The 15,669-nt window shown below is 52.4% G+C and overlaps 1 protein-coding gene and 1 long non-coding RNA gene across 3 annotated transcripts in view; one reads left to right on the top strand and one right to left on the bottom strand.

Annotated features, from left to right (window-relative positions):
• The first annotated feature begins 3,032 nt into the window (after positions 1 to 3,032).
• Positions 3,033 to 15,669, top strand: part of UBASH3B (ubiquitin associated and SH3 domain containing B) — a 138,691-nt gene continuing 126,054 nt past the window's right edge. Inside the window, exon 1 of one of the 2 annotated variants that reach the window (XM_025999032.2) lies at positions 3,033 to 3,437. In XM_025999032.2, the coding sequence (XP_025854817.1) occupies positions 3,386 to 3,437 (52 nt within the window). In that variant the 5' untranslated portion in view covers positions 3,033 to 3,385. The remainder of the gene's footprint in view (positions 3,438 to 15,669) is intronic. The other variant, XM_025999031.2, reaches the window with a different exon arrangement.
• LOC140594685 (uncharacterized) lies at positions 5,665 to 10,568 on the bottom strand. Its single transcript, XR_011995789.1, has 3 exons — positions 9,776 to 10,568; positions 7,706 to 7,803; positions 5,665 to 7,300 (listed from the first exon to the last, which is right to left on the bottom strand). It is a non-coding gene; the product is annotated as an uncharacterized lncRNA (long non-coding RNA).

Genomic DNA, 15,669 nt, shown 5'->3' with positions numbered 1-15,669 from the left:
ACATTTTGCAGTCACTTGACCTTTTCTCAAAGACAGAGAGAAGAAAAAGGCATGAGACAGGCTTCAGAACTTAGGAGCATGGTTCACTGGACTCATCCTCGGCATCCCTGTGTCCAGGAGGGCACCACTCCAAGAAAGTGTCTGGGGACAGCAGAGTGGACTTACACAGTGCTCACAAGAGCAAAAAGAAGTTCACGGGCCAGGGTGGACTCTGATATGACCTGTTGGTGCCGGGGGGACACGACGGTGTGCTTTCCCTTGGTGCTGATGTGTTGGGACCCCTGTCCTGCCTCCCTCCTCCCCACTGCTGTCAGACATCCTGTCTTGTGAACAGTCACCCCTCTTTCCTGTGTGATATAATGATATGGACATGTATAAAGCTTCCCCTAGTTTTTCAAAGTTAGTACAATTGAAATACAAGTCATCCTAATTGCCAGCCCTCCATCCCGTGCAGAACAAACGGCAGCAGTCCTAAATCTAAGGAGTGCCAACACCGAGCTGAAGCAAGGAAAGGAAGCCAGGCTGGGATTTCTGTAAAAGTGCTCCAGACCAAACAGTTCCCATTGAAGGAGTCTGGTTTTCCATGGTGATTTTTCCAGGCTACCTAAAACTATTTTTATATCCATCACTTCCTCTCACAGTTTGCCTCAAGGCAGGGAGAAAGACAATTAATTCAATTTTTCTGGAGAAACAGAGATTCAGCAATTTTGTGTCCAGGGGCGTAGGACGAGTCCAAAAGGTAACCAAGTTCTTTTAATGGTTGACATCTCTTCGCCATCCTAACAGTGGCAGTAAGTGGTTGTTTGGACACATTTTAAGAGTTCAAAACCTGGCTCTACCATTTACTAGCACTTTGACCTTGGACAAGATGCTTGACCTCTGTCTGCTTCAATATCCTCGCTGGTAAAGTGGCCAAGTGACAAAATGGCAGTACCTACTTCAGTGTCTTGTCAAGGGATTAAATGAGTTATATATATATAAGAAGCTAAGAACAGCACCAGCATATAGTAAGTCCTCGATATTATTTGTTTTGTACTTCCACAAAATGCTTCCACAGACATTATTACCTCCTGACTAGCCTCCAGATCGTTTGACTCTCAGCCCAGGCATTTGGAAGAAATTCAGAATATTGGGAAAGGTCCAGCATCCTTTACTGAATACGCTCCCCAGAGGCCAGTCTACTAGGTATGGTTTCCTCAGCCCAGTACTGTCTTTTTGCTTCATGATCTGGAAAAGCACTCTGCAAGGCTCCAGGCAGCTTCCTCAACTCTGGCAGAAGCCCTCACCCAGGAAGCATGAACTTTCCCTCATCCCTTATACAAGCAGAAGGGAAAATTATGCACATGGGTGCTTAATCCCTGGTAGCCCTTATCTCCCCATTTTTAACATCACTGGACATTCTTTAGAAAAGCGATGCTAGCCCCAGAGATTTAAGCTGTGTCATTTCCCCTGGTAAAACCTTTTAGATGCCTTACAAACCAGCATCAAAAAAAAAAAAAAAAAAAAAAACTGTTCTGTGAGTTCTGGTCACCATCCCTTCCCCATGCTCCAGGCAGGGAAAGGAGTTGACTCTTCTGGAGAACCCCAGGTGCGTGAGCTAGGTTACTATGCTGCACACAGTTGAGGGCGTGGGGCTGTAGAGGACAGAGAAGCAACTTACCGGGGCACCACAGTGGATAAAAGCTTTCCTTACATACACTTACCAGCTCTCTATGATCTTCCTCAAGCTTTCTGAGCTGAGTTTTGCCATCTGTAAACCGGGGTAATTGTACACACCCCATAAGGGTCATAAACATTCAATGGGTCAATTCATTTACTATGCTTAGCACCATGACTGGCACGAGAGTCCAATAAACGGTAGGTAGCACTATTATTATCATTACCTGAAAAAGAGCAGCGAAGGTTTACTCTTCCTCTTTTCCATGAAACCAAGCCCTTGTCCTTGACTGAGGACGACAATAAGTTTGCCTCCAAATGAAAGAGCATAAAGACCCCTAAGCCCAGTTCATGGTGTGTGGTTATGGGGGGTGTGTGGGGGGGGTGAGTGTGGTTCAGACTCCCGCCTTCTTTGGGGTGGGAGTAGTTTTGTTCAACCTACGATGCAAATTCACTTACGTCAGCACGGAGCAAAGATGACTAGTCTTTCCTTGAATCCTTTCATTGACGAGGTGCTCACTCCCTAACGAAAACCTACCCCTTCCCTTTTGAACACCTTTTAAAATTAGAAAGTGTTCTTTCTCTGTTCCTTCTTCCGCCCCCTCCTTCCACTTCCCACTTTCCCTGTCCTCCTCCTTCCTCCTTCCATCTTCCCCTTTCTCTTCTTTTTTTAAAATTTTTTTTCCACCCTGCCCTCTCTCTCTCTCCTTCCTTCCCCCTCCCAGGCCGGAGAGCCCGAGAGCTCCCTATCTTTGTCCCGAAGTCGCTATCTCAGCCCTGGACAGCCTGGCAGGTGTTCAGGGTGGCCCGTCGGCCGGCTGGTGGGGGCTTGGCGCCCAGGGCCATGACCGCGCTCCGGATGTTGCAGGGTCTTTCGGAAGCAAAACCTTTTATCTGGGCTTGGCCTTCTGGGTCATTAATGCCATCCATCAGTTCGCCCAATTTCCATGATTAACCCGTCTGGAACCGCAGGAACCACACGAAACTTGGCGCGGCTCGCTGCGGCGTCCGGAGGCCCCGCGGGCTGCAGGCGCAGGCGGCGGCGAAGGCGGGGCCCGGGCGCGGCTCCCCGGGCCCAGGCGCGCGCGCGGCCCCCGGCGGTGGGGACCCTCCGCGCCGCAGCCCCGCCGCGCCCGCCCTGCCCGGCCCCGGGGCGCGCTCGGCCGCGCGGTCGCTTTAAGAGAGGGGCGGGGCCCGGGACGGCGAGGCAGGGCCGGCCCACCGGGCTCCTTTTCCTTTTTGATCCATTCAAAAATTACTCATTGCAAATTCCCGGACCGCTGGGAGCGGAGAGGGAAGGGGGCGGCGGGCCGAGGGCTGCTGCGGGCGCCGCGCGGGGGGCCCCGGGGGCGCGAGCAGCTGACGGCCGGCCCGGCCCGTGCAGCCCGGGGGCCTCACCAGGAAGCGTCCGCCTCGGCCCCGGGGAAGCTCCGCGCGCCGCCTCCCGCTCCCGCTCCCGCTCCCGCTCCCGCTCCCGCTCCCGCCGCCGCCCGGCCCCCGCGCCCCTCCGCGGCTCCCCGGACGCTCGGGCTCGGGCTCGGCGCCGGCCCCGGCCCCGGCCCCGGCCCCGGCCCCGGCCCCGGCCCCGGCCCCGGCCCCGGCATGGCTGGCCGCTGAGCCATGGCTCAGTACGGCGCCCCCGGGCCGCTCGGCATGGCTGCGAGAGACGAGCTGTACAGCAAAGTCACCCCGCGCAGGAGCCGCCAGCAGCGCGCGGGCACCATCAAGCATGGGTCGGCGCTGGACGTGCTGCTCTCCATGGGCTTCCCCAGAGCCCGCGCGTAAGTGGCTGCCCCGCGCCCCGCGCCCCGCGCCCCGCCCCCGCGCGCCCGGCTTCGCCCCGGCTCGCCTCCCCGCGCCCGCCGCACGGGCGGCGCGCTCCCCGCTGCCCCCACCTGCCGGGGCGGGGCGCGCGGGCGGCCGGGCCGAGGGGCGCGCCTGCCTGCGCCGGGCGGGTCCCCAGGTGCGGCGCCGGGTCGCGCGGGCTCCCCGGGGAGGCGGGGCCCCCCTCCGGGTGCGGGACGCTGGGCCGCCTTAGGGCCCTCCGAGGGCCGGGAAGGGGCGCGGAGGGGCCGGCGCTCTCCGTGCCGCGGCTTCCAGCTCCGGACGTCGCTCGGGTTCGGGCCCCCTCCGGAGTAGGAGGAGCGGGAGCGTGGGTGTTGCTGCGCGTTCATTGATGGGGAGATGGAACGAGAAGGAGACGCGATCCCTCCTGGGGACCGGGTGCTCGTCAGTGGTGACGGCAGCGCGGAAATCTGTGGGTGCCTGAGAGTAGGGAAGGGAGCTGTGGCCCCGCATCCTTCTGCCCCCGGAGGGTGGGGTGGGGTGGGGAAGGGCCCGGAGCGCAGGTGGCTGTCCCTGCAGCCCGCTGGGAAGAGGCCTGGCCGCCCGCGCAAGGCGGCGGCTGCAGGAGGCTTCTCCAGCTCCCGAAGCTGCTCAGCCGAGACGGTGGGGCTGGAACCCTGCCGAGGAGGAAGCCGTGGCCGGGTGGCCCGGTGGCCGGGTGGGCGGGTGGCCGGGTGGCCGGGTGGCGGGGCGGCCGGGCCCTCCTCCCTTGGTTAATTTCTCCGTGCGGATTTCTTAGGTAGGGGACACCAGGCCTGCGATCCGGTGGGGGCGCTGCTTCTTTGAATGACATCACCTGAACGGCAGAGTTGGGCAAACTTTATCAGAAAGGGCCAAGTTAATGAAAAAAAAAAATTTTTTTTTCTCCCTCTTTTTTTCAGGTAGTAAGTCTAGGTTACCCTTCCCCAGCCTCTGGGCAGATCTCGCTTACTCTATTCTTTGCAAACTTGGCTGTGAACCCGGAGCCAAAAGCACACCCCTGGTTTTACCTTTCCACCCAGCCGGCTGGGACAGTCAGGAAAGTGGGCCCTTGGGAAGACAGGAAATAGGCCGATGCTTTTGACTTGGGTTGACTTCCAAGCAGTGGGGCTCGTTTTCCATTAAGGAGGGAAAATTCGGTGGGCTCTGCAGGGCTGTGTCAGGTGTGGATGCTGCAAGGTATGCCCTGATTCTGGCTGATGGACGTGCACACCTCTCCTTAAGCACGGGAGGTGGGGCCTGGGGAGTCTGCTGGGCAATGCTGCAGAATTAGCACAGTCCTTGGCATCTAGGCCAACATTAAGGACCTAAGTTGCTCAATGTAGGGAAGAAATACTTAGGTGAACTCCTCAGACTGTCGTGTTTGCTATTCAGACCTGCTTTCAAGGGGCATCTTTCATCCTGCACTGGGTCCGGGAGGCCTCGTCCATGTCCCCACAGATTAGCATGATGGTCTAATTTTGACTGGCTCAACCCCTGAGATCTCCTAACGGCTAGCATTTGTTGAATATTTATGATATACTATTCTAAGCGCTTTACCTTTATTAACCATTGTGCCCTAGCAACACAGTGAGAAAGCTAACACACATGCCCATCTTATGCATTTAGAAACAGAGGTTTAGTAAGGTTATATAACTTGCCCAGAGTCACAACACCAAGCAATAAGGTTGAGATTTGGATCCACGGTGCGTCTGCTTAACCTCACATCCAGAGCCAGTATGTAATGAGTTAATGTAAGCGAAATGCTTAGTTGCAATGCCTGGCACATTGTGAAAGATTATTAAGCGTTAGTTGTTACCGCATTCGTTTCTGTGGCTGCTAGAACAAATGACCACAAATTGGCTGGCTTAAAACAACAGAGATTTATTTTCTCCTGGTTCTGGAGGCGAGAAGCCCTAAATCAGGGTCACTGGGCTGAAATCAGATGTCAGCATGGCTGTGCTGCCTCTGGAGGTTCCAGGGGAGAATCCACTCCTTGCCTCATCTAAGTCTTGGTGGCGGCTGGCATTGCTTGGCTCGTGGTGGCATCACTCCGATCTCTGCCCACCCGGTCCCATTGCCGAGCTGTCTGTGTCAGATCTCCTTCTGCCTTTTTACTTTAAGAGTGACTGCTCTTAGGGCTTCTCCAGATAATTCAGGTTAGCCCTTCCATCTCAGGATCCTTTATCACATCTACAAAACGGGTTTGTTTTTTTTTTTCCTCTTTTTTATTTTTACCATATGGGGATGTTCACGGTTCCAGGGATTAGGACTCGGAGAACTTTTGGGGAGCTCTTTTCAGCCTATCACAGCTCTGAGCATTCTGACTAGCACTGCCTCTTTTTACTGAAGGGGTGACCGAGTGGGTCCTGATGGAACAGTCTGAGCAGGAGGGAAGTTGGCTTTGCTGTTCGGTCTCCATCAGAGCCCCTGCCTGGGAGGGGGCGGAGCCCTTGGCTGTCACCTGATCTAGTTCTCCTCTCACCAGGGCTGCCAACTTGAAAAGACAGACAGCCAGGGCATCAGGCTGAGCTTCTGAGAAGCCTCTTTCTTAGGCCTTACGCCTGGAGGAAGGCACATGAAGAAATTTGCAAGCAGCAGGGAGCAGAGACAGTTTCCTGGGTTGTGGGTGATCTGGCTGGGATGCCTTGAGAAGGGATGAGAGCGATGTCTGGAACATGGCCCTTTGGAGAGGCTGATGCAGTAGCCAAGGCTACAGCTCTGGTTTCCCTTTGGGTGTGACCAGGTCTGGTGTCCTGCAGCAGCAGGAAGGGACCTTCCACGGGGCTCTGAGGGGCGGGCAGAGAGCTCCGGCCAGCCAGGCCCAGGTCCCATTCCAGCCCAGGCTGTGGTCTTGGATAAGTCACCTACCCTTTCCAGGCCTCACTGGCTCTCTCTGAGGGGAACGGAATTAATTAGTACATGCTTATTAACTGCTCAACAGAGCTAAGGGAGAGGAGTGCTGAGCCAGCAGGGTGACCTCAGGGTATGTTCCTTCTAGCTCATAACTCCCCCGAGCTGTGTTAGGTTTTTTCCATCCCACCCTATTACCTTCGGTTCAAAAACACTGCTGTAGAAAGACCTGCCATTTGGAGGATTGACAAGTGGCGGTTTTTTCAGGGTGTGTGTGTGTGTGTGTGTGTGTGTGTGTGAATGTGAGCATAAGGTGAGGAGGTGTTAGGGAAGCCTCAGGGAGGAAACCTTCAAGGGACCAACATGATCTGTCCCTCTCCCCCCCCCCCTTTTTTTCTATACCTATCAGCTCTTCTAAAAGTTCCTGTTCCGAAAGTTCTAAAAATAAAGATCTAGCTTGGTCAAGACCAGAGGGAGATTGGTCGGAAGGAAAGGGAACCATGTGCATAGCAAAGGCCTCGGGGAGGAGGATGCCCGGGGGTCAGGAGAGGAGGCAGGAGGGGAACTCTCATGGGGATTGTTGCTTTGCTACCTGTTTCCACACCTTCCCCTACTGGCCTCTGTGGTTTGTGGGGGAGTGAGACTCTTATCTCTGATCTCTTCTGCAGCTTGAGGCCAACTGTGGGAGCATCACTTAACCAGTGAATTTGAGGAGTCTTTGCTGATACACCTCTGACCTTTTATTTTGTTTTGTTTGGGTTTGTTTGAGGCTGCCTGTGACGCTAGAACTCTGTCTCTAGCAAATGACTCTAAGGTTTGCTAATGATCGAGAGATACAGTCTTGCAAGAGTACACGGTGGCAGGGATTCCATGGCCCAAGTGCTAGTCCAGCTCCTGACAGAGGAAGCTTGTAGGACTTCTGTTTTCCTCAATATCCTGATCAGCTTCTGTGCACGGTGACACCTGTCCTGTGTAACTCAACGAGGCTCTGTGAAGACAAAAATGAGTCACGGGCAGGAAAGGACTTAGAATACTTAAAAATATAATGCGGACACTGGACAGATAGGATTACGGTATCATTGTGTTGGATGGGAAGAAAAGGAGGTGGGGTGGTTGCTGGCTGTAGGCTCCAGCAAATATTTACATGTGCTATTAGGCCGACCTTCTTTCCTATGGAGAATATTTGAACAATGCCTGGTTCAAGAGCAGGACGGTGGAAGAAGGAAAGTGCTGGAACAAGCACCACTGACTGCTTTGAACAGTAGTGGCGTTAGCTATGCCTCGCTGCCCAGAGATAGAAACATCCTCAGAGCTGGCGGGACGAGGAACCGACAGGCACCTTGCAGGGCCCATGAATGAAAGTATCCAGTTTCTCAGGCCTTCTCCAGCTTACCTGCTAGGTTGACAATGGATCCTCTCAAAGTACTTGGTCCACTCAGCGTCTGACGGGTGGCCGGTCCTGGGTTGGGGCCTAGTCGCTTTCCCCGGGGCCTTGAGTAGCGAGAGAAGGCAAACCGTGGCCCACCTGGAGCCAAAGGGACCTTACAGGTGGACAGCGCAAAGAACTCTCAGCTACCCGGCCTCACCATGCACCCACACAACAGCCCTCTACATCTGTGTGTTATTTTGCAGTTGGAAAATGGCTCTCACCTGCACCAAATAGCCCATTCTGTTGGCACTGCAGTCCTGTGAGGTAAAGCACAGGATGAAAGCCTTGTTTTATTATTTTTTTAAGATTTATTTATTTGAGAGAGAGCAAGAGCACAAGCAGGAGCAGAGGGAGAGGGAGGAGCAGGCTCCCCCTGAGTAGGAGTCCGATGTGGGGCTCGATCCCAGGACCCTTGGGTCATGACCTGAGCTGAAGGAGGCAGAGCTTAACCAGCTGAGCCACCGAGGCATCCTGCGAGCCTCATTTTTTAAAAAATATTTTATTTATTTATTTATTCATGAGAATACACAGAGAGGAGAGAGAGAGAGAGAGGCAGAGACCCAGGCAGAGGGAAAAGCAGGCTCCATGCAGGGAGCCTGACGTGTGGGACTCGATCCTGGGTCTCCAGGATCAGGCCCTGGGCTGAAGGCGGCCCTAAACTGCTGAGCCACCCTGGCTGCGAGCCTCATTTTAAAGATGAAGAGGCTGAAGGTTTGGAGGAGCTTGGGAACTTGCCTTGCGAGGGGCCCGGTCACCATGAGAGTCCTGAGCTAAAACTGCAAGCCCAGTGCACTTCCCAGCCTGTACAGAGGCCTTGGTTCACAAGGGGAGACTTTGACGTGCATTTTTATTTTTAGCTTTATTGAGTTATCACTTATCTACCGTAAACTAAATCTATTTACAGATTGACCCGGTTGACAAATGCATACACCCACCGCCAGACCCAGCACCTGCCTGTCACCCCTAGAACTTTCCTTGTGCCCCTTTTACAGTCCTTCACTCCTGCACCCTCTTCCTGGGGAACTATATATTAGTATTTGCATTTTCTAGCCCTGCATGTAAGTGGAATCCTACCATGCATACTCTTATGCCCACCTGGCCTCTTCCCTTCAGCTTAGTTTTTTTTTTTTTTTTAAAGATTTTATTTTTTCATGAGAGACACAGAGCGAGAGGCAGAGATACAGGCAGAGAGAGAAGCAGGCTCCATGCGGGGAGCCCGATGCGGGACTCGATCCCAAGACCCCGGGATCATGCCCTGAGCTGAAGGCAGACACTCAGCCACCAGCCACCCAGGTGTCCCTCTTCAGCTTAGTATTTTCAAGATTATTCCATGATGTTGCCCGAATTGGTAGTTCACCTCCTTTTATTGATAGTAGATCTCTATGTATCTGAACTTGTTGGTAATGTCATTGTAACCCCTTGCACAGAGCTTCTATGGAAATTCCACAATGCCCTAATAATATTACCCTAGGTTTTTAGGCCACTTTAGAGATGACAAAGCAGATTTGTATGCATCACTACTATCAAGGCTCAGACATTGATAGTTTCATGAGAAAACTAAGGTTCAGAAGAGTTAAGCGCCACAGTGAAGAGCATCGTGCTTCGTGACTCTGCCCTGTGGTTTTTGTCACCACCCCGCCCCCTGGCCTCAGCTGCCTCAAACTCCAGCTGCTTTCCACTGAGTGCGCAATAATTAGTTCTCAGAGCTAATGGCTTGGCTTTTCAGAAAAGCAACCAACCTAGGGAATCTGCATCTCCTGCCAGCTCTCCTCCGGCCGGTGACAGTGGTGGCAGAGGTGTCAGTGTCACCAGGAATCCCAGCAGGCACCTGCTACGCGCGTGCGTCTGTGTGTGTGACGGGGCGTCCCTCTGCCTGGGCGGCGGGGAACCGAGGAGGCCCCCCCACTCTCTGCCTGAGACACAGAAGTCTAGACTGTGGCTGGTCTGACAGCCGGGGACACTTTGGGCGAGTTGCTGGCAGGGCCAGTGCTTGAATTTCCTGGCCTGTGAAATGTTGATGATAACAGTACTTACCTTGAGGGACGGTTGTCAAGCAAGGCCAGCGGTGCCATTCCCTGCAAACAGCCCCAGAGTCTGTGGCTTTCACAGGCTGACTGTCACGTCCACCTGGATGTACCTGCTACTCTGGGGGCGAGGCTCCTTTGTCACCTGGTCCCTGGGGATGGCTCCGCGGGTCCTCTCCCTGGTCCTCACTGCACAGTGGGCGTAAGGTAGTGAGGAGGAGGTGGGGCTGCGCCTTCCCTCGGTACTTGGGTTCAGTTTCCCTGCACCCAGGTCTGCAGAGCGCCCCGAGGGGTGCTAGGCTGAGTAGAAGCAGGCCCACGGCACAGCCAGTGCTGCCCAAGCTGCTGATTATAATAAATGGCCTGGGTTGGGGATTTGCGGAGTGCCATCTGGTCGTCTTCTGATTAGTCTCAAATGGAATCAGACTCCAGCCCTGGAGAGGGAGGGGAAAAAAAAAAAAAAACCATCCCACTCAAGGATGGCTTCCCTGCACTGTGATGGGCACAGTCCCAGCAGGACCGAGTGGCTGCTGGAGAGTGAAGATGCTTGTGGTCCCCATCAGGGCTGGAAGCTCTTGTCTTCTTCTTTGGAGGATTTTCTCAGGGGCCACCTCTGGGTGTCCCTCAGAGGCTTATGGGAGAAGTCCTTGGAGGAGGGATGGACAGATGGAGCGCTGGCCGCAGGCCTCCAGGCCTTCCATCAGGTGCTCAGGGTTTTGGGATAGGAGACCTTTCTTGTTGGCCCCTCTCGCTCTCATCCCCATTTTCCTGATGACGCTTTGCCCGCATATTCTTTGCCACCTACTGTCTATGGCGATGCGGCCTCTTGTGACTGCCTCAGATGAACATCTGGAAATTGCCCCGAGCTCTTACTATGTGCCCGGTATCCTACTAAATTCTGTGTGCTTCTCAGGAGGGAAAGATGAGTGCCAAGTTTCACCACCTGGCGCTCTGAAGTCAGCTGTCAGAGGCAGCCTGGCACTCTCTCTAGCTGGCTGCGCATCCCCCACAGTGACCCTTTGAGGAGCAGGTGTGCTTTCTCTAGGCCTGGGTGAACAACACTTTACAGATAGTGTGAAGCCTCTGCACTCAGCTCACACCCCACCAGCAGCCCAGTGGTAACGGAAAGCAAATTTAGTTTGTCTTTCTTTCAGACCCTGGCTTTGCGCTCTTGCTCTGCCCTCCCTTACTGGCTGTTTGGGTTTACCCCCATCTTTGCCCTTCCCCAGGCCTCAGTCTTCCCAACTCTAAAAGTGGGTTTACCCTCATCTTTGCCCTTCCCCAGGCCTCAGTCTTCCCAACTCTAAAAGTGGGTTCACCCCCATCTTTGTCCTTCCCCAGGCCTCAGTCTTCCCAACTCTAAAAGGGATCGAAGTCAATCGCATCCCAGGCATTCTGGGGACTCGAGGGTGACACGGACAAGTGTTTTTGGACAGCACAGGAGGTTTCCACTGCTTCTCGTAGGCTTTTCAGTTCCAGAGCATTTAGCTTTTCAGTTTTTGTTTTATTTTCCCCGAGTGCTTTACCGTCAAATTCTTCTCTCCTCCCTTTAAAGAGAACTCTTCAGGACTGATTATTTATTATTATTATAAACAGAGTAAATAAACAGAAAGAACGATAGGAGCGAATTACAATGGGGGGGTCATTTAAGTAGTATACAATAGTATAATTTTCAAATTGGTACATAATGTGCTTTCTTGCATAAAACAACCAAAGTGCTAGTTAAATGAAAGAAGAGGTTAGTGCCTTGAGCCCAACCCCTGGGGGGACATAAATTGCTCATGGGCACCGTTTTTGTTTTTTTTTTTTTTTAAAGATTTTATATATTTATTCGTGAGAGACCCAGAGAGAGAGGCAGAGACACAGGCAGAGGGAGAAGCAGGCTCCCTGCGGGGAATGTGGGACTCGATCCCAGGACCCCAGGATCACGCCCTGAGCCGAAGGCAGGCCCTCCACCACTGAGCCCCCCCAGGCGCCCCTCTCACAGACACCTTTTAATGAAAGGGCCACCTTCCCTCCTGGAAGCCACCAGCTGTTTGTGTAACAATTGACATTGTGTTCGTTGCCCCAGTGGAAGTGTGAACATTCTCGTACATGAAGCAACAGTGGCAGTGAACTCCACCAGGACTAGGGCTGTTGCCACACACGGTGGGACGCTGGAGGAAACACCGGCAGTGAGCAGCGAGCAGCAGTCTGGAAAATGCCAAGGGGAAGCTGATGGCACAGATGGCCAGAGGCAGCCGAACATTTCAGATTTCTTTTTAGGTTTTGTGGGATCAACCTTCTCTGTGAATCAGGTAGCAGGCTTGTTTAGGATCCTGCTTCCGTGTGGCCTGCGCCCCACTCAAAAACATTTGCGGTGAGCATTCACTCTCTAAGCGTTTACTCTCTGATCTTGGCTAGGAGGCACTCACCGAGCAGGGAAGGAGTCTGCCTCCGACGGCTGCTTTTGTGTGCAGTCCATTGAAACAGGGACCCACGCACTCAGAACGGCAGAGTTGCTGGAGTCCTGAACCAGAAGCATCTCCTACGTCATCTCTTAACTAGCCTGTCCTTGAATTGACTGGGGGACCCAGCATTTGTCTGCTTTCTGCCTAAGCAGATTCGCCCACCCTGGGGAAACCAGTTCAATCACAACGCATTTGCCTTCTCTTCCCTGTGTTTCCCTCCCTGCCTCCCTTCCTCGTTATTCCTCTCCCCCCCTTTTTTTTTTTCCTAGTCCTTTCTTACCCAAACCTTATTAGGCTTCACCCTATGAAGCAAACAGGAAAAGAGAGAGGGTCATCCCTCTATTGCCTGCGAGGATACCAAATACTTTGTCCAAGGTCTGTAGCCACTTCAACCCAGTGTGATTTTTTTTTTTTTTTTTTTTGTGTCTTCGGGGGCCTCTTCTGATATATCTTGACAAATGAAATCCAAAGAACGAGACAAGAAGAAGAAGAAAAAAAAAATCCAGGGGGTTACCATATGGTTTTACATATATGTAAAAACTAAAAGACAAAACCAGTGAATCAACAAACAAACAAAAAGCAGAAACAGGCCCATAAATACAGAGAACAACACTGATGGTTGCCAAAAGTGGGGGGATGGGCCACATGGGTGGAGGGGAGTGGGAGATACAGGCACAGGCCTCCAGTTAGGGAATGAATAAGTCACAGGGGTAAAAGGCACAGCACAGGGAATATAGGCAATGGTACCACACGTAGTAGTGTTGTATGGTAACTGACGGTGGCCGCACTTGCACAGCATCACATACAGTCTTGCCAAATCACTATGTCGTATGCCTGGAACTCATATAACATTGTGTGTCAACGGGACTTCAACAAAATTTAAAAAACAGCAACCCAATATGGCATGTGTCTCCATCAAACGTTTCCTTGGCAATGCCATTTTTTTTTTAAATATGTACCTACTTCACCACATATTTATGGGCAACTATGATAGCCTGTTGCAACGGGAGCGAGAAGGAGGACAAAGTATCCTTATATATGGTCTCTGCCCTCAGGAGCTGGCAATCTAGTGTGGAAGGCAGAAAATTATGATAACATATGATCATGTGCTCCAAGAGATAGAAGCAGGGCGTGTGTGTGTGTGAGGAGAGGAGGAGGGGGCTGTAAGCAGACCAGGGAGCCCTGTGGGAAATTCAAGGTGTGAACAAGATTGGCAGCAGTTTGAGAGGTGGGAGTTTGGGAAGATCAGTGGACCAGTTGAATGATTTCATATTATACCACATGTGAAGACAGAGCAGATTTCAATTTAAACTTGGGTATCTTGGGGTGCCTAGGTGGCTCAGTGGTTGAGCGTTTGCCCTTGGCTCAGGTCTTGATCCTGGGGTCCTGGGATTGAGTCCCACATCGGGCTCCCCCCAGGGAGCCTGCTTCTCCCTCTGCCTGTGTCTCTGCCTCTCTCTGTGTCTCTCATGAATAAATAAATAAAATCTTAAAAATAAATAAATAAACTTGGGTCTCTTGACTCTACTCATCACTCTTCACCTTCTCCTTCTGTTACCATCTAGCTTAGAAGAGGAAACATGGTGGCTACTAAAAGACATAGCTGGCCCATAGTTGGGCCTGACTTTATTGACGTTACTTTGTTCGCTCTTCCCCTGGACATTTACTGAGTGCCTCCTCTGTGCCAGGAGCTTGTTAGGGATGCGAAGGGTATCTTTCTTCTCCAAGAGCTCAGCCTTCCTCAAGAGAGAAGGACATAGAAATCTTAAATGTGATATAACAGTAGGATTATTGCTGTAGTTGAGGTTTGGAAAAAACCCTGTGGGATCACAGAAAAAACAATTAGTGTAACTTGAGAGAGTTGAGGAAAGAAGAGGAGGTGATAATTAAGGCAGACCTTAAGTAATGAGTAGGGATTTTCCTGGATGGAGAGGAGAGGAGGGGGGAGGGATTCCAGTCGAAGGAACAGCTTGACTTCAGAGCAAGCTGCCCAAGGGGCTGGGGTTGGTGGGAAGGAGGCAGCGAAGTAGTAAGAGGTGAGGTGGTGAGATTAGTTAGGACCAGACTGCTTCCTGGAGGTTGTGGGAAATAACTTCTTAAAGAGAGAAGTCTGTAAAGAGTGGGCCAGAGCAGGGATGCCTGGGTGGCTCAGTGGTTGAGCATCTGCCTTCAGCTCAGGGTGTGATCTCGGGGTCCCACAGGGAGCCTGCTTCTCCCTCTGCCTGTGTCTCTGCCTTTCTCTCTCTCTCTCATGAATAAATACATAAAATATTAAAAAAAAAAAAAAAAAGGATGAGGCAGAGCAGAACACCACCATACATGGAAGCCGGTGAGAAGGTTCAGGTGGAAGATGAGTAGTACTTGGATTAAGGGGAACAAGGACCAGATTCTAGAGATATTTTTGACATTGAATTGATGGGATTTATGAGCCACTGAGTGGGAAGAAGAGGATAGCAGAGAGGTAGCCCAAGGTTTCGAGCCTGGGAGACTAGAAAGGTGGAGGTGGAGATGTTACTAACCAAGTTAGGACACCCAGGAGGTTGGGTGACGTAGAGGATGAGGTGATGAGTGTGCTCTGAGACATGTTATAGGTTCTGTGAGTACACAGATCAGGAAATAGGGCTCCGGAGCTCAGAGGGGAGGTCGGGCCAGGAACCGATGGCAGCAGAAGGCATGGCAGTAGGTGTAAAGAATGGAGTGAAAAGAAAAGGAAAGGAGCCAACCCACCAGGATAGCACTGTGGGGGACCAGCTGGTGGGTAGAGAAGAAAGAAGGTGAAGGAAGCTAAGAGGGATGGTTCAAGAGGCAGGGAAAGGACAAAATGACAGGTGTTGTGGAAGAAGACAGGGGAGAAGAGAGTTTCATGAACAAGATTGAGGTCAACAAAACCTTCTGTTACCTTTGCAATTCCAAAGTGAGTGAAGTTGTTGGTTGTGAATGAGGTGTTCCCAGATGAAGATTCCAAAGCCTCTCTGTAGGGTTTCTGGTAATCCTCTTGGGCACGCCCAAGCTCCTGAGGATCAGGACCCTGGGATCCTGCCCCACTCTCTCATAGCTCCCTCCTTGGACAGCTGGAATCTTCTTTCTGAAACAGGCAGCTGAGATCTGACTGTAAATTACCTGGAATCTCTGATGGAATAATCATCTTCCCTTTAGAATTCCCTCCCTGCTAGAGATTTTACATGCTCCCCCTCCTGTACCTCGGTACCCCCCCCCTCCACCCAGCCATATCTGAACTTACCTGCCCTCACTGGAACCCATGCCGAGATCACCTGATCATCCTCACTGGAGCTCCCCTTCCTTCACTTCTTTATTCAACAAACCTCTCCCGATGATCACTGCATACCAGTCAAGGCATTAGGTGCTGTGGCTCAAGCATTGAGAAACCTTCTCAGCTCCTCCTTTCTTTGGTTCCCAACTGCTGACAACTCAGCCTGCCATGTTCTAAGCTCAT

This window comes from Vulpes vulpes, chromosome 12 (genome assembly GCF_048418805.1).
Source record: "Vulpes vulpes isolate BD-2025 chromosome 12, VulVul3, whole genome shotgun sequence".
In the NCBI taxonomy this organism is placed as follows: domain Eukaryota; kingdom Metazoa; phylum Chordata; class Mammalia; order Carnivora; family Canidae; genus Vulpes; species Vulpes vulpes.
The sequence above is the reverse complement of the archived record's forward strand: the minus strand, read 5'-3'. Positions and strand labels throughout refer to the sequence as shown.